Genomic DNA, 27,180 nt, shown 5'->3' with positions numbered 1-27,180 from the left:
TATCCTTATGACAATAGAAGGCAGTCCGTGTACCTTGTGCTTGCTCAGCTGCTGTTTGATATGCTCCTGGCTGACGCTCGTGTCAATCTGTTGGGATTCCAGAGTCCGATCCACCTCATTCAGCCATTCCAGCAGTTTCTGCCGAGATTCACTGTACTGTGGGGACAATAGCATCACTTTATACACAGACTCAGGATGAATTATTACCAACTCACCTGCCTGTTAATGTGTTATTCCAGCACAGCCACCAGGGGGCACTGCTCAGTATTCATTTGAGTACATTTCTGCACAGAACAGGAGAGTACAGGACACAATGACGTCTTCAGGAACCAGTGACTGTCATTTCTAGAGAGTGGGATTCCTGCAGGTCATTGTTACACACACTGGGCATGGACTCACTTGCTTGGCTTGTCTCCCGGACTCCTCCAGACTGCGGCCCCTCTCAGCCGCCCTCTCCTGCACTTTGCCCAGTCTCTCCCGGGCGCTCTGCACTAAGCTCTGGGTCAGGTCACTCTCCTGCTTCCGACTCACGTCCTTCAGTCGGGAACAAACAGACTCCAGATCATAAAGTTTTGTGTCGTATGTCTCAATCTCCTGCAGCAAACTCTGAAAGATGGAGACAAAGAGATCACTGCCATGAGAATCCACCATATCACCGCTATAGTATTGCTCTATGTCACCCAATAACCACTGTAATATGGCTCTATGTCCCCCTATCACCGCTATAGTATTGCTCTATGTCACCCAATAACCACTGTAATATGGCTCTATGTCCCCCTATCACCGCTATAGTATTGCTCTATGTCACCCAATAACCACTGTAATATGGCTCTATGTCCCCCTATCACCGCTATAGTATTGCTCTATGTCACCCAATAACCACTGTAATATGGCTCTATGTCCCCCTATCAGCGCTATAGTATTGCTCTATGTCACCCTATCACCGCTATAGTATTGCTCTGTCACCCTATCACCGCTATAGTATTGCTCTATGTCACCCTATCACCGCTATAGTATTGCTCTATGTCACCCTATCACCGCTATAGTATTGCTCTATGTCACCCTATCACCGCTATAGTATTGCTCTATGTCACCCTATCACCGCTATAGTATTGCTCTATGTCACCCTATCACCGCTATAGTATTGCTCTATGTCACCTTATCAGCGCTATAGTATTGCTCTATGTCACCCTATCACCGCTATAGTATTGCTCTATGTCACCCTATCACCGCTATAGTATTGCTCTATGTCACCCTATCACCGCTATAGTATTGCTCTATCACCCTATCACCGCTATAGTATTGCTCTGTCACCCTATCACCGCTATAGTATTGCTCTATGTCACCCTATCACCGCTATAGTATTGCTCTGTCACCCTATCAGCGCTATAGTCTTGCTCTATGTCACCCTATCACCGCTATAGTATTGCTCTATGTCCCCCTATCACAGCTATAGTATTGCTCTGTCACCCTATCACCGCTATAGTATTGCTCTATGTCACCCTATCACCGCTATAGTATTGCTCTGTCACCCTATCACCGCTATAGTATTGCTCTATGTCACCCTATCACCGCTATAGTATTGCTCTGTCACCCTATCACCGCTATAGTATTGCTCTGTCACCCTATCACCGCTATAGTATTGCTCTATCACCCTATCACCGCTATAGTATTGCTCTGTCACCCTATCACCGCTATAGTATTGCTCTGTCACCCTATCACCGCTATAGTCTTGCTCTATGTCACCCTATCAGCGCTATAGTCTTGCTCTATGTCACCCTATCACCGCTGTAATATTGCTCTGTCACCCTATTAGCGCTATAGTCTTGCTCTATGTCACCCTATCACCGCTATAGTATTGCTCTATGTCACCCTATCACAGCTATAGTATTGCTCTATGTCACCCCATCAGCGCTATAGTATTGCTCTATGTCACCCCATCAGCACTATAGTATTGCTCTATGTCACCCTATCACCGCTATAGTATTGCTCTATGTCACCCTATCACCGCTGTAATATGGCTCTATGTCACCCTATCACCGCTGTAATATTGCTCTGTCACCCTATCAGCGCTATAGTATTGCTCTATATCACTCTATCAATTATTTAGCATGGCTCCATGTCATCCTATCAGCTCTATAGAACGGCTCCATGTCATCCTATCAGCTCTATAGCACGGCTCCATGTCATCCTATCAGCTCTATAGTACGGCTCCATGTCATCCTATCAGCTCTATAGCACGGCTCCATGTCATCCTATCAGCTCTATAGTATGGCTCCATGTCATCATATCAGCTCTATAGTACGGCTCCATGTCATCCTATCAGCTCTATAGTACGGCTCCATGTCATCCTATCAGCTCTATAGCACGGCTCCATGTCATCCTATCAGCTCTATAGTATGGCTCCATGTCATCCTATCAGCTCTATACTATGGCTTTCTGTCTTCCATCTTGGTCACCACAACTCAACAATGTACGGCCATATCACCCAAATTTTGAAAAATGGAGGCTGCACCTTGTGTTCCTGAATCTGGTTGGTGACGGTTTCCCTTATGATGCTGGGAGGTCCAGCGGTGTTAAGACGTCCCTCAGCCTGTCCGATCCACTGAGACACCTCCTGCATTGTGCTGTGGAACTCTGTAATCGCGGCCAAGCCTTCCGACAAGCAAACCTGAGACACAGAGGGTCAACACCATCACCACGGGTACATACAGCATTCCTAGTCAGGATGTACAGAGGACCTACCTTTCGCTCCCGCACTTTAGTATATGCGCTCTCCCACTTCTGTTCTAGGATACGAAGCTGATGATCAACACTTGAACCTCTTGGGTGGGGATTGGAGGCCAGCAGCCGCTGGAGGCGATCTCTCACACTGTTATATGTGTGCTGCATAGACTCCATCTCCTTACACAGATCCTGGAAATAATGAAACATGAGCAGGAGGACTGTGGCGTAGTGTAGAGTGCCGGAGAGGACAGAGGAATAGTGTAGAGTGCCGGAGAGGACAGAGGAATAGTGTAGAGTGCCGGAGAGGGCAGAGGAGTAGAGTGCCGGAGAGGACAGAGGAATAGTGTAGAGTGCCGGAGAGAACTGAGGAATAGTGTAGAGTGCCGGAGAGGACAGAGGAATAGTGTAGAGTGCAGGAGAGGACAGAGGAGTAGAGTTCCGGAGAGGACAGAGGAATAGTGTAGAGTGCCGGAGAGAACTGAGGAATAGTGTAGAGTGCCGGAGAGGACAGAGGAATAGTGTAGAGTGCAGGAGAGGACAGAGGAGTAAAGTGCCGGAGAGGACAGAGGAATAGTGTAGAGTGCCGGAGAGGACAGAGGAATAGTGTAGAGTGCCAGAGAGAACTGAGGAATAGTGTAGAGTGCCGGAGAGGGCAGAGGAATAGTGTAGAGTGCCGGAAAGGACAGAGGAATAGTGCAGAATGCCGGAGAGGACTGAGGAATAGTGTAGAGTGCCGGAGAGGACAGAGGAGTAGAGTGCCGGAGAGGACAGAGGAATAGTGTAGAGTGCCGGAGAGAACTGAGGAATAGTGTAGAGTGCCGGAGAGGACAGAGGAATAGTGTAGAGTGCCGGAAAGGACAGAGGAATAGTGCAGAATGCCGGAGAGGACTGAGGAATAGTGTAGAGTGCCGGAGAGGACAGAGGAGTAGAGTGCCGGAGAGGACAGAGGAATAGTGTAGAGTGCCGGAGAGAACTGAGGAATAGTGTAGAGTGCCGGAGAGGGCAGAGGAATAGTGTAGAGTGCCGGAAAGGACAGAGGAATAGTGCAGAATGCCGGAGAGGACTGAGGAATAGTGTAGAGTGCCGGAGAGGACAGAGGAGTAGAGTGCCGGAGAGGACAGAGGAATAGTGTAGAGTGCCGGAGAGAACTGAGGAATAGTGTAGAGTGCCGGAGAGGACAGAGGAATAGTGTAGAGTGCAGGAGAGGACAGAGGAGTAGAGTTCCGGAGAGGACAGAGGAATAGTGTAGAGTGCCGGAGAGAACTGAGGAATAGTGTAGAGTGCCGGAGAGGACAGAGGAATAGTGTAGAGTGCAGGAGAGGACAGAGGAGTAAAGTGCCGGAGAGGACAGAGGAATAGTGTAGAGTGCCGGAGAGGACAGAGGAATAGTGTAGAGTGCCGGAGAGGACAGAGGAATAGTGTAGAGTGCCGGAGAGGACTGAGGAATAGTGTAGAGTGCCAGAGAGGACAGAGGAATAGTGTAGAGTGCCGGAGAGGACAGAGGAATAGTGTAGCGTGCTGGAGAGGACTGAGGAATAGTGTAGAGTGTAGGAGAAAGCGAGGAATAGTGTAGAGTGCCGGAGAGGGCTGAGGAATAGTGTAGAGTGCCGGAGAGGACAGAGGAATAGTGTAGAGTGCCGGAGAGGACTGAGGAATAGTGTAGAGTGCCAGAGAGGACTGAGGAATAGTGTAGAGTGCCGGAGAGGACAGTGGAATAGTGTAGAGTGCCGGAGAGGACAGAGGAATAGTGTAGCGTGCTGGAGAGGACTGAGGAATAGTGTAGAGTGTAGGAGAAAGCGAGGAATAGTGTAGAGTGCCGGAGAGGGCTGAGGAATAGTGTAGAGTGCCGGAGAGGACAGAGGAATAGTGCAGAGTGCCAGAGAGGACTGAGGAATAGTGTAGAGTCTAGGAGAAGGCGAGGAATAGTGTAGAGTGCCGGAGAGGGCTGAGGAATAGTGCAGAGTGCCAGAGAGGACTGAGGAATAGTGTAGAGTCTAGGAGAAGGCGAGGAATAGTGTAGAGTGCCGGAGAGGGCTGAGGAATAGTGTAGAGTGCCGGAGAGGACAGAGGAATAGTGTAGAGTGCCGGAGAGGACAGAGGAATAGTGCAGAGTGCCAGAGAGGACTGAGGAATAGTGTAGAGTCTAGGAGAAGGCGAGGAATAGTGTAGAGTGCCGGAGAGGGCTGAGGAATAGTGTAAAGTGCCGCAGAGGACAGAAGAATAGTGCAGAGTGCCGGAGAGGACTGAGGAATAGTGTAGAGTACCGGAGAAGGCGAGGAATAGAGTAGAATGCCGGAGAGGACAGAGGAATATTGTAGAATGCTGGAGAGGACAGAGGAATAGTGTAGAGTGCCAGAGAGAACTGAGGAATAGTGTAGAGTGCCGGAGAGGGCAGAGGAATAGTGTAGAGTGCCAGAGAGAACTGAGGAATAGTGTAGAGTGCCGGAGAGGGCAGAGGAATAGTGTAGAGTGCCGGAAAGGACAGAGGAATAGTGCAGAATGCCGGAGAGGACTGAGGAATAGTGCAGAGTGTAGGAGAAGGCGAGGAATAGTGTAGAGTGCCGGAGAGGGCTGAGGAATAGTGTAGAGTGCCGGAGAGGACAGAGGAATAGTGTAGAGTGCCGGAGAGGACAGAGGAATAGTGTAGAGTGCCAGAGAGGACAGAGGAATAGTGCAGAGTGCCGGAGAGGACAGAGGAATAGTGTGGCGTGTAGGAGAAGGCGAGGAATAGTGTAGAGTGCCGGAGAGGGCTGAGGAATAGTGTAGAGTGCCGGAGAGGACAGAGGAATAGTGTAGAGTGCCGGAGAGGACAGAGGAATAGTGTAGCGTGCCAGAGAGGACAGAGGAATAGTGTAGCGTGCCGGAGACGACTGAGGAATAGTGTAGAGTGCAAGAGAGGACAGAGGAATAGTGTAGAGTGCAGGAGAAGGCGAGAAATAGTGTAGAATGCCGGAGAGGACTGAGGAATAGTGTAGCGTGCCGGAGAGGACAGAGGAATAGTGTAGCGTGCCGGAGAGGACTGAGGAATAGTGTAGCGTGCCGGAGAGGACAGAGGAATAGTGTAGCGTGCCGGAGAGGACAGAGGAATAGTGTAGAGTGCCGGAGAGGACAGAGGAATAGTGCAGAGTGCCGGAGAGGACAGAGGAATAGTGCAGAGTGACAGAGAGGACTGAGGAATAGTGTAGAATGCAGCAGAGGACAGAAGAATAGTGCAGAGTGCCGGAGAGGACTGAGGAATAGTGTAAGAGTACCGGAGAAGGCGAGGAATAGTGTAGCGTGCCGGAGAGGACAGAGGAATAGTGTAGAGTGCTGAGAGGATAGAGGAGTAGTGTAGAGTGCTGGAGAGGACAGAGGAATAGTGTAGCGTGCTGGAGAGGACCGAGGAATAGTGTAGCGTGCTGAGAGGACAGAGGAATAATGTAGAGTGCCGGAGAGGACTGAGGAATAGTGTAGAGTATAGGAGAGTACGGAGGAATAGTGTAGAGTGCAGGAGAGGGGATGGAGGAATAGTAGAGTGCAGGATGGCGGGTTAGTGTAGAGTTTAGGAGAGGACTGAGGAATAGCGTAGAGTGCAGGAGAGGACTGAGGAATAGTGCAGAGTGCCAGAGAGGACAGAGGAATAGTGTAGAGTGGAGGAGAGGACTGAGGAATAGTGTAGAGTGCAGGAGAGGATGAGGAATAGTGTAGAGTGCAGGAGAGGATGAGGAATAGTGTAGCGTGCAGGAGAGGATGAGGAACAGTGTAGAGTGCAGGTTAGAGGCATCTCGTGCGCAGTAACCGCGAATCCCTTACTAGGTGTTTGGTCAGTGCGGCTCTCGTTGACTCTGGATGCCCCCACACCGGTTTGGAGAAGGACAGTCGTGCCTCCACCTGTTCCAGCCACTGCAGGAGGTCAGTGATCTCCAGGGTTACATCCTGCACCTGTGAAGAGAAGCGGCGCCATCACTGGACCATCACATGTATGTGGAGACAGGTGGAGCGAGCGGAGCGCTGTCACTGTGCAGATGTGAAATATAAGAGAACCTGGTGTCATCCCATAGAATATTATAAACAGGAGATGTGTCTGGGCACAAGCTGGTAGAGGAAATCCTGCAGAGGGCACCCCCGCTATATACTGTTACTAGTGGAGTGCTATATACTGCTACCGGTGGAGTGCTATATACCGCTACCAGTAGCGTGCTATATACCGCTACCAGTAGAGTGCTATATACTGCTACCGGTGGAGTGCTATATACCGCTACCAGTGAAGTGCTATATACCGCTACCGGTGAAGTGCTATATACTGCTCTCAGTGGAGTGCTATATACTGCGACCAGTGGAGTGCTATATACTGCGACCAGTGGAGTGCTATATACCGCTACCAGTGGAGTGCTATATACTGCGACCAGTGAAGTGCTATATACTGCTCCCAGTGGAGTGCTATATACTGCTCCCAGTGGAGTGCTATATACTGCGACCAGTGAAGTGCTATATACTGCTCCCAGTGGAGTGCTATATACTGCTCCCAGTGGAGTGCTATATACTGCTCCCAGTGGAGTGCTATATACCGCTACCAGTGGAGTGCTATATACGGCTACCAGTGGAGTGCTATATACTGCTATGAGTGGAGTGCTATATACCGCTACCAGTGGAGTGTTATATACTGCTACCAGTGGAGTGCTATATACTGCTACCAGTGGAGTGCTATATATTGCTACCGGTGGAGTGCTATATACTGCTACGATTGGAGTGCTTTATACTGCTACCAGTGGAGTGTTATATACTGCTACCAGTGGAGTGCTATATACTGCTACCAGTGGAGTGCTATATACTGCTACCAGTGGAGTGCTATATACTGCTACCGGTGGAGTGCTATATACTGCTACGATTGGAGTGCTATATACCGCTACCAGTGGAGTGCTATATACCGCTACTGGTGGAGTGCTATATACTGCTCCCAGTGGAGTGCTATATACGGCTACGATTGGAGTGCTATATACTGCTACCGGTGGAGTGTTATATACTGCTACCGGTGGAGTGCTATATACTGCTACCGGTGGAGTGCTATATACTGCTCCCAGTGGAGTGCTATATACTGCTCCCAGTGGAGTGCTATATACTGCTACCGGTGGAGTGCTATATACTGCTACGATTGGAGTGCTATATACTACTACCGGTGGAGTGCTATATACTGCTCCCAGTGGAGTGCTATATACTGCTACCGGTGGAGTGCTATATACTGCTCCCAGTGGAGTGCTATATACTGCTACGATTGGAGTGCTATATACTGGTACCGGTGGAGTGCTATATACTGCTACCGGTGGAGTGCTATATACTGCTACGATTGGAGTGCTATATACTGCTACCAGTGGAGTGTTATATACTGCTACCAGTGGAGTGCTATATACTGCTACCAGTGGAGTGCTATATACTGCTACGATTGGAGTGCTATATACCGCTACCGGTGGAGTGCTATATACCGCTACTGGTGGAGTGCTATATACTGCTCCCAGTGGAGTGCTATATACTGCTACCGGTGGAGTGTTATATACTGCTACCAGTGGAGTGCTATATACTGCTACGATTGGAGTGCTATATACTGCTACCGGTGGAGTGATATATACTGCTACCAGTGAAGTGCTATATACTGCTACGATTGGAGTGCTATATACTGCTACCGGTGGAGTGCTATATACTGCTACCAGTGGAGTGCTATATACTGCTACCAGTGGAGTGCTATATACTGCTACCGGTGGAGTGCTATATACTGCTACCGGTGGAGTGCTATATACTGCTACCGGTGGAGTGCTATATACTGCTACCGGTGGAGTGCTATATACTGCTACCAGTGGAGTGCTATATACTGCTACCGGTGGAGTGCTATATACTGCTACCAGTGGAGTGCTATATACTGCTACCGGTGGAGTGCTATATACTGCTACCGGTGGAGTGTTATATACTGCTACGATTGGAGTGCTATATACTGCTACGATTGGAGTGCTATATACCACTTCCATACTCCGCTCTATTACATGATCCCATTACCCTGCTCAGATCATTCTCCATCTCCAGTTGACGTCTCTCGGTCTCGTTCTGCACAAACTCCCAGCGCTGCGTCAGTTCTCCCAGCCTGGCCTGAAGAGCGTCCATCCCGTCACCTGACAGCAAGATTCCCCGTCCAGCCGCGTCCACAGACTCCACTGTGCGGGTGTGAGACAACACATCATTCCTCAGGACCTGTGGGGACACAGAGCGATGAAACCAGGACTGAGAGGGACACTCCTATGTATCAAGACCATAACTAGGGGAGCAACACTCGGGAGGAATCTGAGCCATAACCAGAGGTGCGGTACCCAGGAGGTATCTGAGCCATAACCAGAGGTGCGGTACCCAGGAGGTATCTGAGCCATAACTAGAGGTGCGGTACCCAGGAGGTATCTGAGCCATAACTAGAGGTGCGGTACCCAGGAGGTATCTGAGCCATAACTAGAGGTGCGGTACCCAGGAGGTATCTGAGCCATAACTAGAGGTGCGGTATCCAGGAGGTATCTGAGCCATAACTAGAGGTGCGGTACCCAGGAGGTATCTGAGCCATAACTAGAGGTGCGGTACCCAGGAGGTATCTGAGCCATAACTAGAGGTGCGGTACCCAGGAGGTATCTGAGCCATAACTAGAGGTGCGGTACCCAGGAGGTATCTGAGCCATAACTAGAGGTGCGGTACCCAGGAGGTATCTGAGCCATAACTAGAGGTGCGGTACCCAGGAGGTATCTGAGCCATAACTAGAGCTGCGGTACTCAGGAGGTATCTGAGCCATAACTAGAGGTGCAGTACCCAGGAGGTATCTGAGCCATAACTAGAGGTGCGGTCCCCAGGAGGTATCTGAGCCATAACTAGAGGTGCGGTCCCCAGGAGGTATCTGAGCCATAACTAGAGGTGCGGTCCCCACGAGGTATCTGAGCCATAACTAGAGGTGCGGTACCCAGGAGGTATCTGAGCCATAACTAGAGGTGCGGTACCCAGGAGGTATCTGAGCCATAACTAGAGGTGCGGTCACCAGGAGGTATCTGAGCCATAACTAGAGGTGCGGTCCCCAGGAGGTATCTGAGCCATAACTAGAGGTGCGGTACCCAGGAGGTATCTGAGCCATAACTAGAGGTGCGGTACCCAGGAGGTATCTGAGCCATAACTAGAGGTGCGGTCCCCAGGAGGTATCTGAGCCATAACTAGAGGTGCGGTACCCAGGAGGTATCTGAGCCATAACTAGAGGTGCGGTACTCAGGAGGTATCTGAGCCATAACTAGAGGTGCGGTCCCCAGGTTATACCTCAGTATAGTCTGCACTATGTTCAGGACTACAATGGAAGTGCTGCACCCAGGAGACGCCTCTAATCTATACTGAGCCATAACTAGGGTTTCAGGGATAAGGAGGTGCCCATGTTATAATAAAGTGCCCATGTTATAATAAAGTGCCCATGTTATAATAAAGTGCCCATGTTATAATAAAGTGCCCATGTTATAATAAAGTGCCCATGTTATAATAAAGTGCCCATGTTATAATAAAGTGCCCATGTTATATCTGAGCTGTAACAGGTGGGAGATCATTCAGAGGGTTTACCTAACACATACTGAACCATAGCTGAAAAAGCAGCAGCGGCATCCCCTAATATTCTGAGCTCACAAGGAGCCACTGAGCACCGGGGGGCCTGACACTGCACCACTGAGCACCGGGGGCCTGACACTGCACCACTGAGCACCGGGGGCCTGACACTGCACCACTGAGCACCGGGGGCCCGACACTGCACCTCCGAGCACCGGGGGCCCGACACTGCACCTCCGAGCACCGGGGGCCCGACACTGCACCTCCGAGCACCGGGGGCCCGACACTGCACCTCCGAGCACCGGGGGCCCGACACTGCACCTCCGAGCACCGGGGGCCCGACACTGCACCTCCGAGCACCGGGGGCCCGACACTGCACCTCCGAGCACCGGGGGCCCGACACTGCACCTCCGAGCACCGGGGGCCCGACACTGCACCTCCGAGCACCGGGGGCCGACACTGCACCTCCGAGCACCGGGGGCCCGACACTGCACCTCCGAGCACCGGGGGCCTGACACTGCACCACTGACCACCGGGGGCCTGACACTGCACCACTGAGCACCGGGGGCCTGACACTGCACCTCCGAGCACCGGGGGCCGGACACTGCACCTCCGAGCACCGGGGGCCGGACACTGCACCTCCGAGCACCGGGGGCCGGACACTGCACCTCCGAGCACCGGGGGCCGGACACTGCACCTCCGAGCACCGGGAGCCTGACACTGCACCACTGACCACCGGGGGCATGACACTGCACCACTGACCACCGGGGGCATGACACTGCACCACTGACCACCGGGGGCCTGACAGTGCGCCACTGACCACCGGGGGCCTGACACTGCACCTCCGAGCACCGGGGGCCTGACACTGCACCTCCGAGCACCGGGGTCCTGAGACTGCACCTCCGAGCACCGGGAGCCTGACACTGCACCACTGACCACCGGGGGCATGACACTGCACCACTGACCACCGGGGGCCCGACACTGCAGCGGGGGCCCGACACTGCACCTCCGAGCACCGGGGGCCTGACAGTGCACCACTGAGCACTGGGGGCCTGACACTGCACCACTGACCACCGGGGGCATGACACTGCACCACTGAGCACCGGGGGCATGACACTGCACCACTGAGCACCGGGGGGCCCGACACTGCACCACTGAGCACCGGGGGCCCGACACTGCTCCTCCGAGCACCGGGGGCCCGACACTGCACCTCCGAGCACCGGGGGCCCGACACTGCACCTCCGAGCACCGGGGGCCCGACACTGCACCTCCGAGCACCGGGGGCCCGACACTGCACCTCCGAGCACCGGGGGCCCGACACTGCACCTCCGAGCACCGGGGGCCCGACACTGCACCACTGAGCACCGGGGGCCTGACACTGCACCACTGACCACCGGGGGCCTGACACTGCACCACTGAGCACCGGGGGCCTGACACTGCACCACTGACCACCGGGGGCATGACACTGCACCACTGACCACCGGGGGCCTGACACTGCACCACTGATGATGTCCCCCGCATGGACCTCACTACACACAGGATTCCTCCACATATATAATGTACAGGTCATCTGCCATGTAACAGAACTGCATGTGATGGGGGGGGGGGCACATATATATTTTGCACCAGGGCTTCAGGTGACCCATGTATATTTGGGGGAGCACTATAGGTGACGTATGTCAGTGTCAGGTTTGCTCAGATGTAGATGGGGCGCAGCATTGTGAATTATAATATTCTAGGTAAGGTATCACTGACCGGTATATTGCGGAGGCTGCTGCATCTGGTGGACGTGACTACAACCCCCACCGTGTAGCTGCTACTCTCATGCTCCATCGTTGTCTGGGCTTCCGTACACTCACCTTGTGTTTTGCCAGCTCGATCTCGCAGCCCTGCAGGTCGGTACAGGACAGGTGTGGCCCCTGGAGCTGCTCCGCCGTGTGCGACAACCAGTCCAGGAGCTCCTCCAGCTGGTGCTGAAACTGGCCCAGACCCATGAGGGCATCTTCCAGCTGGTGCTGCGGGTCACAGAACACATCACAGGGCACGTCAGAGCACGGGGCAGATACAGGGGCAGGTAAAGGGGCACTCCTCAGCTCACTTGCTATGGGGGCTGCACTAATGATTCCCATGGCTCCCAGTTACTAGTGACGGACGTTCTTTATGAGCAGCACCTGACCCGTCACCCTCAGGGCCCATATACTGATCATGTGCGGGGCCCCTGCTGTCGGTGTCTGCCCCGCCCTGATTTGTGCTGCATTCACAACAAGGGTTAATATCAGGTCAGGATTTAGTCATTTAAAGGATTTTTCCACTTTTATAACATTGGTGCGGCCACGAGCAGGGACTTAACTGATACCTGCACTGACAGGGAGGGGGCGCTACAGACCCGCTCATATGAATTAGGGCAGTGGTTCCCAAACTGCGGCCAGCTACTCCCCGAGCCATGTCCAGGAGTCATCTGTATCTGCGTCCGGAGGACACTGATGAATCCAATGCTGGAGCAGGGAGCAGGCGGGTGACGTGCGCCATCATTCACTGTGTAACGCCGGCTGTGAGGGGCTCGGCACAGATACACACAAGGTAGTGACGTCATCACCCCTGACTGTACCGAGCCGCACCGACCGGAGGAGTAGAGGGATACCCTCCACTCGTGGGAACGGGGTGAAGTGAAGATTCATTTTATTATCAGGTATTATGGGGTTATTATACTGGGTTGGGACCCACTCAGATGTGTTTGGCCCCCCTTAGCTATGCCTCTGATGGCCAGTGACGGACGGGTCGGGTCACATGACTCACCATCAGCGGCCATAGTCGGGCCTCAGCGACGCACAGCAGCAGGATACCTCGAATTCACCCCTCCCCCACAATTGTTGCTGTTTTCGATGTTGCTGGGTCTTATTTTTGGAATAGTACCGGCATCGAACTACAAATGATGTGGACATACGTCAGAGGAAACGGGGCGAAGTACGTCAGAGGAAACGGGGCGAAGTACGTCAGAGGAAACGGGGCGAAGTGCGTCAGAAGAAACGGGCAAAGTACGTCAGAGAAAACGGGGCGAAGTGCGTCAGAGGAGACGGGGCGAAGTACGTCAGAGGAGACGGGGCGAAGTAAGTCAGAGGAGACGGGGCGAAGTACGTCAGAGGAAACGGGGCGAAGTACGTCAGAGGAGACGGGGCGAAGTACGTCAGAGGAAATGGGGCGAAGTACGTCAGAGGAAACGGGGCGAAGTACGTCAGAGTAGACGGGGCGAAGTACGTCAGAGGAGACGGGGCGAAGTACGCCAGAGGAAACGGGGCGAAGTACGTCAGGAGACGAGGCAAAGTACGTCAGAGGAGATGGGCGAAGTACGTCAGAGGAGACGGGCGAAGTACGTCAGAGGAGACGGGCGAAGTACGTCAAAGGAGACGGGGCGAAGTACGTCAGAGGAGACGGGGCGAAGTACGTCAGGGGAGACGGAGCGAAGTACGTCAGAGGAAACGGGGCGAAGTACGCCAGAGGAGACGGGGCAAAGTACGTCAGAGGAAACTGGGCGAAGTACGTCAGTGGAAACGGGGCGAAGTACGGTAGTGGGGGAATATGTGACTATGGGCTAGTAAAATAGACCCCCACAGGGCCACAATGTATCGGGGGCCTCTCAGGTAACTCCCCCTCCCCATACAACATGAAGTACAGCAGATACGTAGTGCACAGCCCCCACCTGCCGGTTCAGTGCCTCCTCCTCCAGCCGATCCCAGTGCTCCCTGTAGTTGCTCAGCTTGTCCGTGGTCTGGTGCCCGACACTCTCTAGCTCCACCCGGTGTTGGTACAGATCCCTCTTAAACTCCTGATCCAGAAATAAGTCATACAGCAGATTATTGCAGGACATGTGACACGCGCAGCGCAGCCCACCAATCAGAACCGAACTACCCCGACCGCCCACTATACCGCACAGAACCAGGTGTAACACACAGCGCAGCTACACCACATAACAGTGTAAACCTGGTACTGATCCTGAAATGCATCATGTCTTATACTCCGGTCACATCCAAAGCTGCATGTACAATTCTGCTATGTCTCATACTCCAGTCACATACAGAGCTGCAGTTACAATTCTGCTGTTACATCATGTCTTATACTCCAATCACTTCCAGAGCTGCATTCACAATTCTGCTGTTACATCATGTTTTATTCTCCAGTCACATCAAGAGCTGCGGTCACAATTTTGATGTTACATTATGTGTTATACTCCAGTCACATCCAAAGCTGCAGTCACATTTCTGCTGGTTTTCAGTTGGCTCCACTGCTGCAAGACTTCCCGCCTCACCACTTCTCTCCCGGTACTGACGGATTCCAAGCAGCAGCCAGTGTTCAGTCAGTGATGAGGACTCAGGTCCATGTGGTGTGGAGGACCCTGCCCAGTCACCTGCACCGTCCCCTCTAATATCATTCATTCTAAATACTCCAGGTAATCTGCAAGAACCAGGAGCCCAACACCCCCTCCCCCACACCTAGCCCCACCCCCACACATAGCCCCCACATATAGCCCCTCCCCCCCACATAGACCCCCCTCCCCCCACACACAGCCCCCTCCCCCAAACATAGCCTCCTCCCACCAAACATAGCCTCCTCCCCTCACACACAGCCCCCTCCCCCAAACATAGCCTCCTCCCCTACACACATCCTCCTCCCTCCACACACAGCCCCCTCCCCCCACACACAGCCTCCTCCCTCCACACACAGCCCCCTCCCTCCACACACACACAGCCCCCTTCCCCGGTAGTAATGTAATGTAGGGTAGGTTTGGAGCAGAGCAGCATTATAGGAGAACAGAATTGTGGGCCATGGTCCTTGTCAGCCACAGACTCCCCTGCCCCCACCACTGCCGGTCCTGCACTGATGAGCACAGCGAGGGCCGGACAAGCTGGGGATCGGCAGCTCTTCCCTCGGACTCAGCGGCTCCGCATGGGACTGACCTTCAGCTCTGACAACTGTCTCTTCACCATGTCCAGATCTCCTCCCACCAGGAACTCTTCAGACAGACGAGATTCAGCTCCGAGGATCCAGTCCTGCAGCCGCTGTGAAGACGAAGGTGATGAGCGGAGCCCTGCACTACAACCCACAACTATTCCACAGCAGGGAGTGTAGTACTGGACTACCACCCCCAATATAGAACAATATCTACATGCAATACTGTGGCCCTAATTCTGATGGGACCAGTCCAGTGTTTATATGTCTCCTTGTCCAGAAGACCCCCTCCCCCACTTCTACGTGATTTCTGGCCCTGGGCGGGGAGCAGCAGAGGTGACATATTGGGGAGAACTCTGAGAAATACCTGAATTGTCTCCAGGCAGCGGAGGGTCGTCTTCAGCTGCTCCTCCAGACGGGTGTAACGCTCGCCCCAGAGCCTGTTCAGACTGTTCCATGTGCTATAGAGCTGCGGAGGGAGAAGGTTAAAATCTACATGTATCTGATAATGTCCTAATAAGACCGCTCTGTCCCCTCCAGACCCCTCTGTCCCCTTCTAGACCTCTCTGTCCCCTCCAAACCCGTCCCCCTCCAGACCCCTGTCCCCCTCCAGACCCCTTTATTCTCCTCTGTCCCCCTCCAGACCCCTCTGTTCTCCTCTGTCCCCCTCCAGACGCCTCTGTCCACCTCCAGACCCCTCTGTCCACCTCCAGACCCCTCTGTCCACCTCCAGACCCCTCTGTCCACCTCCAGACCCCTCTGTTCTCCTCTGTCCACCTCCAGACCCCTGTCCCCCTCCAGACCCCTCTGTTCTCCTCTGTCCACCTCCAGACCCCTCTGTTCTCCTCTGTCCACCTCCAGACCCCTCTGTCCCCTCCAGACCCCTCTGTTCTCCTCTGTCCCCCTCCAGACCTCTGTGTCCCCCTCCAGACCCCTCTGTCCACCTCCAGACCCCTCTGTCCACCTCCAGACCTCTCTGTCCCCCTCCAGACCCCTCTGTCCACCTCCAGACCCCTCTGTCCACCTCCAGACCCCTCTGTCCACCTCCAGACCCCTCTGTCCACCTCCAGACCCCTCTGTTCTCCTCTGTCCCCCTCCAGACCCTTCTGTCCCCCTCCAGACCCTTCTGTCCCCCTCCAGACCTCTCTGTCCCCCTCCAGACCCCTCTGCCCACCTCCAGACGCCTCTGCCCACCTCCAGACGCCTCTGCCCACCTCCAGACGCCTCTGCCAACCTCCAGACGCCTCTGCCCATCTCCAGACGCCTCTGCCCACCTCCAGACCCCTCTGTCCACCTCCAGACCCCTCTGTCCACCTCCAGACCCCTCTGTCCACCTCCAGACCCCTCTGTCCACCTCCAGACCCCTCTGTCCCCTTCCAGACCCCTGTCCCCCTTCAGACCCCTGTTCTCCTCTGTCCACCTCCAGACCCCTCTTTCCCCTCCAGACCCCTCGTTCCCCTCCAGACCCCTCTATCCCCCTCCAGACCTCTCTGTCCCCCTCCAGACCTCTCTGCCCACCTCCAGACCCCTCTGTCCCCCTCCAGACCTCTCTGTCCCCCTCCAGACCTCTCTGTCCCCCTCCAGACCTCTCTGTCCCCCTCCAGACCTCTCCGTCCCCCTCCAGACCTCTCCGTCCCCCTCCAGACCTCTCCGTCCCCCTCCAGACCCCTCCGTCCCCCACCAGACCCCTCCGTCCCCCTCCAGACCCCTCTGCCCCCCCTCCATCCCCTCCAGACCCCTCTGCCCCCCCTCCATCCCCTCCAGACCCCTCCGTCCACTTCCAGACCCCTCCATCCCCCTCCAGACCCCTCCGTCCCTCCTCCAGACCCCTCCGCCCCCCCTCCAGACCCCTCTGCCCACCCTCCATCCCCTCCAGACCCTTGTCCCTCCTCCAGACCCCTCTGTCCCCCCTCCAGACCCCTCTGTCCCCCCTCCAGACCCCTCTGTCCCCCCTCCAGACCCCTCTGTCCCCCCTCCAGACCCCTCTGTCCCCCCTCCAGACCCCTCTGCCCCCCCTCCAGACCCCTCTGCCCCCCCTCCAGACCCCTCTGTCCCCCCTCCAGACCCATGTGACTGTAGACATCTCCCAGGAGAACAAAGCACTAGGCATGTTGGAATCCACGACACATGATCCTCCCTGCCCCCCCCCCCAATGGCAGACATTGGGGGACATTATATTATATGGGCCAGTTTTGGACTCTTGCCTCCACATTCGGTGAATTTCTGCCACAATAAATAGTTTTGTCCAGTACGGACTCTTTTTTTTCTGCATAAAATCTGCCTGAGACATGTAATGTCTTTTTCTTAGTAAATCTCCCATTCCCCATATATTTATAGAACGTCCCTACAGCCTCCACTCACCTCATCCAATCTCTTGGTCACGTCCGGTTTGTCCATGTCCCCGCAGGACGACATGAGCTCCACCCCAACGGACCCCAGCGTGTCCAGGTCATTCTGCAAGTTGTCCATGTCTTCCCGCAGAGCCTGAAACAGAGGGTCCAGACAGTGGATATAGAGACCGGAGCACCTGACTGATCCGACTATCTGTACAGTAATGGGGGAAACCACGTATGACAGCAGCAATGTCCCCGAATCACCCGCAGAACGCCGGCAGCAGAACGCATGCTCCGAATATCACCAGTCATGCCAACAAAAACCATATAAATCTAATAATCATCACTACATAATGAGAGGAAGGATCATTCATATCTGTAATATTATAACGTTATTACGTGTTCACTGCAGCCACTGGTATCGGGATGTGATTATATAGTGATATCATATACAGATGATCCACAGGTCACGGTCAGTAGGTGGCTCCCCTGGCACCAGCTGTCATTGCCATGGACACCTAGTATCTACCTGCATGGCATCAAGTCGGGTCCTGATGGAGTCAAGGTCAGCAGCGGGCTCCTCCGTGTCCAGAACCATTTGCTGGGTGTCACCGAGGGTCACAGCCAAATCTGAGAGTCCATTCCAGAAGCGTTCGGCCAACATCAGGAGCCCAGAGAGCCACACGTCACGCTCCTCTGCCCGTCCACACAGTTGCTGCCACTTGGCCTGTAACTCTGCCGTGCGCTGCGTGATCCCTGCAAGCCAAGCAAAGCTCAGTGCACGACCCCCCGACCGCTGTAATGTATATGTAACATGACCGGACCCTGCACAGACGCCCACTGACAGCGCAGACTCACGTACCTTGTGGTTCCTCCGTCTGATCTGGAAGACTAGATATCAGCTCTGCTGCCTGCTTGCTGACGTTCTCCAGAACCATTCCCAGCTTTTCCAGCTCGGCCTGCACTTGGCCGTTGTCTCTGAGCTGCTCCCGGATTCTTGAGGGCTCCCCCCGAACAGAAGAGGAGTTCTGCATTCGGTCACCGAGTCTCTCCAAGCGGTCACTCATTATGTCGATCCTTTCATTAACCTATGGACATGGCAACGAGTGGAGGAGTCACCAAAGGGAGTCCTAAAATGAAGGGGCCTGAAACCCCTCTGTGCTGCTGTGAGATTTCCATCTCTCGGGTTATCACAGTTGCTTGGGCCGGATACAATTATTTGGTAAGCATTGCCTCATTACCACAGAGACTTTTGGGTGGAGTTGCCCTTTAAGTGGGAACATATGGGCGCTCACCTGGCTGTATCGGGGGACGGTATCCTCCAGGATGGCGGCAGCTTGGCGCACTGCTTCTCGGATGGCGCAGTATTGTTTCTCCGCAGCCTCAAAGCGCCTCTGTAAGGCGGCCACCTCCTCCGGGCACAGCTCGGACAGCTTACACGACACTCGGTGCAACTTGGTGACCAGGGGTTTGTGCTCAGCGACCACTTCCCTCAGGGCCTGCGAGGAGAAAACACGCAGCTTCAATGTATTATAGGACACGGTGCAGTCACGGAAGAGTTCCACCATACACGTGAGAGGTATCAACCCCGGAGGAGCAGCTAATAGTCCCGCGTTACATCTGGAACCACCACCAATGACATCACCAGATATGATGACATCACCCTGTATAGTGAGACCGCTCTGCGTAGGGAGATCACAACTTTGCACAATTATCAGTAGTCACATTGTTTCTCCGGTATGAACATCGCCCCATAGCCTCGTGTCTAGTAATGCGATCTCTCCATGAGTAATAGTGACATTCAGCCTCTGACCCCAATAATGACACATGGGGCACTGGGATGAGAGAAGCTGCACAGTGCCAGTCTGCTGCATATAAGGACGTGCACTGATGTTATTCACTGACCTGCAGCTGCTGCTGCTGCTCTTTGACGTTGCTGTAGTTTCCATAGTTTGGAGACAGATGAGGTAATTCTGCTTCCGTCTCCTGCATCCAGGGCAGCAGCTCGTCTTCTGCTTCTGAGAACTGTCCGAGCAGGGTCAGGGCATGTTCTAGGGCTAGAGGCGAGGTGGTCACCTCAGTCACTATCCGGGGAGACATCTCTTTCAGAGACGCTAAAGATGGCTACCGGGAGAATGGCGACATTACAACAAGGAATCAATAGAAACACGCGGAAAATCGTGGAAGAAAACGGAATAGGAGATAAACTGTATCTGATGATTTAGATTGTAAGCTCAATGACGGACCCCCAGCTCTTACCCCGGACCCCTCTCACCTGCAGCTGCTCCTCAGTGCTCTCAGGACATAGTGTCAGCAGAACATCCGAAATACACAGCAGCCTCTCCACAATCCCCTGATGCTGCAAGACATCCACCGCCAGCAGCTGTAATGGAGCAGCAAGGATCAGAGTCTTACATAACATCATTATTATCACAGACAAAGAGCAACTGGAGGACTTATTCACCTTGTGCGCCCTCATCTGGGACTGTATGGCGTCTGCATCCAACGTGACATGAGCGACCTCCGCCAGATGCCTCTCAGTAACAGTGAGGTGAGTGAGCTCGGACCGAACAACCTGCTCCAACTGTGCAACAGAGAGATAAATACAGATTATACTGCAAAGTAGGCAGAAGACACCGCACTGACGGGAGGAGGACGCCGCACTGACGGGAGGAGGACGCCGCACTGACGGGAGGAGGACGCCGCACTGACGGGAGGGGGACGCCGCACTGACGGGAGGGGGACACCGCACTGACGGGAGGGGGACACCGCACTGACGGGAGGGGGACACCGCACTGACGGGAGGGGGACACCGCACTGACGGGACGGGGACACCGCACTGACGGGACGAGGACACCGCACTGACGGGACGAGGACACCGCACTAACGGGACGAGGACACCGCACTGACGGGAGGAGGACACCGCACTGACAGGAAGAAGACACTGCACTGACGGGAGGAGGCTGGGGGCACCATCAATACATAATTTTCCCTTGTTGTCACCTTTTTAGTGTCGCTGTCCTTGAGCCTTGGCTCTTCTTCACCTTCAGTATTTATGGAGGACACCAGCTTCTCCATACGTCCAAGCCAGAGGGAGATATCTTCTTGGGATGGGTCCAGATGAGTTGTGGCCTCTATAGTCTGCTCCAATCGCTGTAGGATGTCACCAGCGCTCTGAGCTATGATGATGTAACGCACCCGTAAGGCGTCCATCTTCTCCTGGCAGAGCTGAGCTTCCTCCCCTGAAGAACAATAATCAACATGTCAAGAGCTTCTCCAGATGACAACCAGGGAGCCTCGTCAAGGTCTGCGGTGCCGCTTGGGGAAAACACTTGGTTAGGCCAAGGAACACGGATGGTAAACTTACCTGAAACCAGCTCCAGGATGACCTGCCCCTTCTCCAGGATCTCATCTATATCTCCAGGCTTCTTCTGAATTTCCTTACAGAGGTCCTGAAACAAGTAAGAAGTGATGTAAGTGCTGGTGAGACCTCATGTACACGGTGCGATGTATTATCAGATATTGACAAGATGTCCGCCTGGTGCTGGATTCAGCCGTGTCTGAGGGGTCAGAGTCGCAGATGATTGACAGTACCTGCACTTCTTTGTGGCAGTCTTTAATTTGGTTCATGGACCGGTTGGTTCTCCAGAGCTCCGTCAGCCGCCTCTCGGTGGTGGTCACCCAGTCATGAAAGGAGTCCAGAGATACCTGAAAGTTTTGAGCAGCTGGAGTGATGCGCTCTAACTGGCGGTGTCTGAAATGAGAAAAACCCACAAGTACAGGAGGATCTCCAGGTGTGGACCGTCAGGAAACCCCCGCATGGACTCACCACTGTCAGCATGTGGCTCGTCACACTCACCTGTCCTCAGCCCTCCGCAGCAGAGTGTCCCACCGACCCCGCAGCGCTATCAGAGGGTCTCTCCTCTGTCCTCTCTGCTCTGTTCCCTCTATCGGTAGAGGCTGTGATGGGGACTTCTTACCCTTTAAGACTCGCTCAATCCTAGACTTTCTCTCCTGCAACAACCTCTGTAGGAGCTGCAAGAAAATGATGTGTAAGTCAATGGCTGAGACACATGTAATATAAACTACATGCAATACAGAGAACACATGTAATATAAACTTCATACAATACAGACCCCACATGTAATATAAACCACATACAATACAGACCCCACATGTAATATAAACTACATACAATACAGAGAACACATGTAATATAAACTACATACAATACAGACCCCACATGTAATATAAACTACATACAATACAGACCCCACATGTAATATAAACCACATACAATACAGGCCCCACATGTAATATAAACTACATACAATACAGAGAACACATGTAATATAAACTACATACAATACAGGCCCCACATGTAATATAAACCACATACAATACAGGCCCCACATGTAATATAAACTACATACAATACAGACCCCACATGTAATATAAACTACATACAATACAGACCCCACATGTAATATAAACTACATACAATACAGGCCCCACATGTAATATAAACTACATACAACACAGACCCCACATGTAATCTAAACTACATACAATACAGACCCCACATGTAATCTAAACTACATACAATACAGACCCCACATGTGATATAAACTACATACAATACAGACCCCACATGTAATATAAACTACATACAATACAGACCCCACATGTAATATAAACTACATACAATACAGACCCCACATGTAATATAAACTACATACAATACAGAGAACACATGTAATATAAACTACATACAATACAGACCCCACATGTAATATAAACCACATACAATACAGACCCCACATGTAATATAAACTACATACAATACAGGCCCCACATGTAATATAAACTACATACAATACAGGCCCCACATGTAATATAAACCACATACAATACAGACCCCACATGTAATATAAACTACATACAATACAGACCCCACATGTAATCTAAACTACATACAATACAGACCCCACATGTAATATAAACCACATACAATACAGGCCCCACATGTAATATAAACTACATACAATACAGACCCCACATGTAATATAAACCACATACAATACAGACCCCACATGTAATATAAACCACATACAATACAGGCCCCACATGTAATATAAACTACATACAATACAGACCCCACATGTAATATAAACCACATACAATACAGGCCCCACATGTAATATAAACTATATACAATACAGACCCCACATGTAATATAAACTACATACAATACAGACCCCACATGTAATATAAACTACATACAATACAGACCCCACATGTAATATAAACTACATACAATACAGACCCCACATGTAATATAAACTACATACAATACAGACCCCACATGTAATATAAACCACATACAATACAGGCCCCACATGTAATATAAACTACATACAATACAGACCCCACATGTAATATAAACTACATACAATACAGACCCCACATGTAATATAAACTACATACAATACAGACCCCACATGTAATATAAACTATATACAATACAGACCCCACATGTAATATAAACTACATACAATACAGACCCCACATGTAATATAAACTACATACAATACAGACCCCACATGTAATATAAACTACATACAATACAGACCCCACATGTAATATAAACTACATACAATACAGACCCCACATGTAATATAAACCACATACAATACAGGCCCCACATGTAATATAAACTACATACAATACAGACCCCACATGTAATATAAACTACATACAATACAGACCCCACATGTAATATAAACTACATACAATACAGACCCCACATGTAATATAAACTACATACAATACAGACCCCACATGTAATATAAACTACATACAATACAGACCCCACATGTAATATAAACTACATACAATACAGAGAACACATGTAATATAAACTACATACAATACAGACCCCACATGTAATATAAACTACATACAATACAGACCCCACATGTAATATAAACCACATACAATACAGGCCCCACATGTAATATAAACTACATACAATACAGAGAACACATGTAATATAAACCACATACAATACAGGCCCCACATGTAATATAAACCACATACAATACAGGCCCCACATGTAATATAAACTACATACAATACAGACCCCACATGTAATATAAACTACATACAATACAGACCCCACATGTAATATAAACTACATACAATACAGGCCCCACATGTAATATAAACTACATACAACACAGACCCCACATGTAATCTAAACTACATACAATACAGACCCCACATGTAATCTAAACTACATACAATACAGACCCCACATGTGATATAAACTACATACAATACAGACCCCACATGTAATATAAACTACATACAATACAGACCCCACATGTGATATAAACTACATACAATACAGGCCCCACATGTAATATAAACTACATACAATACAGGCCCCACATGTAATATAAACCACATACAATACAGACCCCACATGTAATATAAACTACATACAATACAGACCCCACATGTAATCTAAACTACATACAATACAGACCCCACATGTAATCTAAACTACATATAATACAGACCCCACATGTAATCTAAACTACATACAATACAGACCCCACATGTAATATAAACTACATACAATACAGACCCCACATGTAATATAAACTACATACAATACAGACCCCACATGTAATATAAACCACATACAATACAGACCCCACATGTAATATAAACTACATACAATACAGACCCCACATGTAATATAAACTACATACAATACAGACCCCACATGTAATATAAACTACATACAATACAGGCCCCACATGTAATATAAACTACATACAACACAGACCCCACATGTAATCTAAACTACATACAATACAGACCCCACATGTAATCTAAACTACATACAATACAGACCCCACATGTGATATAAACTACATACAATACAGACCCCACATGTAATATAAACTACATACAATACAGACCCCACATGTGATATAAACTACATACAATACAGGCCCCACATGTAATATAAACTACATACAATACAGGCCCCACATGTAATATAAACTACATACAATACAGACCCCACATGTAATATAAACTACATACAATACAGAGAACACATGTAATATAAACTACATACAATACAGGCCCCACATGTAATATAAACTACATACAATACAGACCCCACATGTGATATAAACTACATACAATACAGACCCCACATGTAATATAAACTACATACAATACAGACCCCACATGTGATATAAACTACATACAATACAGGCCCCACATGTAATATAAACTACATACAATACAGGCCCCACATGTAATATAAACTACATACAATACAGACCCCACATGTAATATAAACTACATACAATACAGAGAACACATGTAATATAAACTACATACAATACAGGCCCCACATGTAATATAAACTACATACAATACAGACCCCACATGTAATATAAACCACATACAATACAGACCCCACATGTAATATAAACTACATACAATACAGACCACACATGTAATATAAACTACATACAATACAGACCCCACATGTAATCTAAACTACATACAATACAGACCCCACATGTAATCTAAACTACATATAATACAGACCCCACATGTAATCTAAACTACATACAATACAGACCCCACATGTAATATAAACTACATACAATACAGACCCCACATGTAATATAAACCACATACAATACAGACCCCACATGTAATATAAACCACATACAATACAGACCCCACATGTAATATAAACCACATACAATACAGACCCCACATGTAATATAAACTACATACAATACAGACCCCACATGTAATATAAACTACATACAATACAGACCCCACATGTAATATAAACTACATACAATACAGACCCCACATGTAATATAAACTACATACAATACAGAGAACACATGTAATATAAACTACATACAATACAGAGAACACATGTAATATAAATTACATACAATACAGACACCACATGTAATATAAACAACATACAATACAGGCCCCACATGTAATATAAACCACATACAATACAGACCCCACATGTAATATAAACTACATACAATACAGACCCCACATGTAATATAAACTACATACAATACAGGCCCCACATGTAATATAAACTACATACAATACAGACCCCACATGTAATATAAACTACATACAATACAGGCCCCACATGTAATATAAACCACATACAATACAGACCCCACATGTAATATAAACTACATACAATACAGACCCCACATGTAATATAAACTACATACAATACAGACCCCACATGTAATATAAACTACATACAATACAGACCCCACATGTAATATAAACTACATACAATACAGACCACACATGTAATATAAACCACATACAATACAGACCCCACATGTAATATAAACCACATACAATACAGACCCCACATGTAATATAAACTACATACAATACAGAGAACACATGTAATATAAACTACATACAATACAGAGAACACATGTAATATAAACTACATACAATACAGAGAACACATGTAATATAAACTACATACAATACAGACCCCACATGTAATATAAACTACATACAATACAGAGAACACATGTAATATAAACTACATACAATACAGAGAACACATGTAATATAAACTACATACAATACAGAGAACACATGTAATATAAACTACATACAATACAGAGAACACATGTAATATAAACTACATACAATACAGATCCCACATGTAATATAAACTACATACAATACAGAGAACACATGTAATATAAACTACATACAATACAGAGAACACATGTAATATAAACCACATACAATACAGAGAACACATGTAATATAAACCACATACAATACAGACCACACATGTAATATAAACTACATACAATACAGATCCCACATGTAATATAAACTACATACAATACAGAGAACACATGTAATATAAACTACATACAATACAGACCCTACATGTAATATAAACTACATACAATACAGACCCCACATGTAATATAAACTACATACAATACAGAGAACACATGTAATATAAACCACATACAATACAGACCCCACATGTAATATAAACTACATACAATAAAGACCCCACATGTAATATAAACTACATACAATACAGACCCCACATGTAATATAAACCACATACAATACAGACCCCACATGTAATATAAACCACATACAATACAGACCCCACATGTAATATAAACCACATACAATACAGACCCCACATGTAATATAAACCACATACAATACAGAGAACACATGTAATATAAACTACATACAATACAGACCCCACATGTAATATAAACTACATACAATACAGACCCCACATGTAATATAAACTACATACAATACAGACCACACATGTAATATAAACTACATACAATACAGACCCCACATGTAATATAAACCACATACAATACAGACCCCACATGTAATATAAACTACATACAATACAGACCCCACATGTAATATAAACTACATACAATACAGACCCCACATGTAATATAAACTACATACAATACAGACCCCACATGTAATATAAACTACA

The 27,180-nt window shown here is 49.7% G+C and overlaps 2 protein-coding genes across 4 annotated transcripts in view; both read right to left on the bottom strand.

The window, feature by feature from the left end:
- LOC142696322 (microtubule-actin cross-linking factor 1, isoforms 6/7-like) overlaps positions 1-12,322 on the bottom strand; it is a 42,705-nt gene extending 30,383 nt beyond the window's left edge. For all 3 annotated transcript variants that reach the window (XM_075847662.1, XM_075847664.1, XM_075847663.1), the window contains exons 1-7: positions 12,165-12,322; positions 8,752-8,943; positions 6,520-6,648; positions 2,746-2,916; positions 2,516-2,671; positions 400-606; positions 34-156 (exon numbers count right to left, since the gene is read on the bottom strand). In XM_075847662.1, the coding sequence (XP_075703777.1) occupies positions 34-156; positions 400-606; positions 2,516-2,671; positions 2,746-2,916; positions 6,520-6,648; positions 8,752-8,943; positions 12,165-12,299 (1,113 nt within the window). In that variant the 5' untranslated portion in view covers positions 12,300-12,322. The remainder of the gene's footprint in view (positions 1-33; positions 157-399; positions 607-2,515; positions 2,672-2,745; positions 2,917-6,519; positions 6,649-8,751; positions 8,944-12,164) is intronic.
- A 1,617-nt stretch (positions 12,323-13,939) lies between these two features.
- The window catches only part of LOC142696329 (microtubule-actin cross-linking factor 1, isoforms 6/7-like), a 94,161-nt gene continuing 80,920 nt past the window's right edge, over positions 13,940-27,180 (bottom strand). Inside the window, exons 6-19 of the mRNA XM_075847667.1 lie at positions 21,442-21,617; positions 21,177-21,336; positions 20,950-21,034; positions 20,586-20,824; positions 20,047-20,166; positions 19,858-19,965; positions 19,488-19,706; positions 18,878-19,081; positions 18,445-18,670; positions 18,112-18,338; positions 17,611-17,733; positions 15,617-15,718; positions 15,258-15,359; positions 13,940-14,128 (exon numbers count right to left, since the gene is read on the bottom strand). Coding sequence (XP_075703782.1) covers positions 13,940-14,128; positions 15,258-15,359; positions 15,617-15,718; positions 17,611-17,733; positions 18,112-18,338; positions 18,445-18,670; positions 18,878-19,081; positions 19,488-19,706; positions 19,858-19,965; positions 20,047-20,166; positions 20,586-20,824; positions 20,950-21,034; positions 21,177-21,336; positions 21,442-21,617 — 2,280 coding nt within the window. The remainder of the gene's footprint in view (positions 14,129-15,257; positions 15,360-15,616; positions 15,719-17,610; positions 17,734-18,111; positions 18,339-18,444; positions 18,671-18,877; positions 19,082-19,487; positions 19,707-19,857; positions 19,966-20,046; positions 20,167-20,585; positions 20,825-20,949; positions 21,035-21,176; positions 21,337-21,441; positions 21,618-27,180) is intronic.

This window comes from Rhinoderma darwinii (assembly GCF_050947455.1).
Source record: "Rhinoderma darwinii isolate aRhiDar2 chromosome 5 unlocalized genomic scaffold, aRhiDar2.hap1 SUPER_5_unloc_55, whole genome shotgun sequence".
NCBI classification, from domain to species: domain Eukaryota; kingdom Metazoa; phylum Chordata; class Amphibia; order Anura; family Rhinodermatidae; genus Rhinoderma; species Rhinoderma darwinii.
Note: the sequence above shows the minus strand (reverse complement) of the source record. Positions and strands in the feature narration are given on the sequence as shown.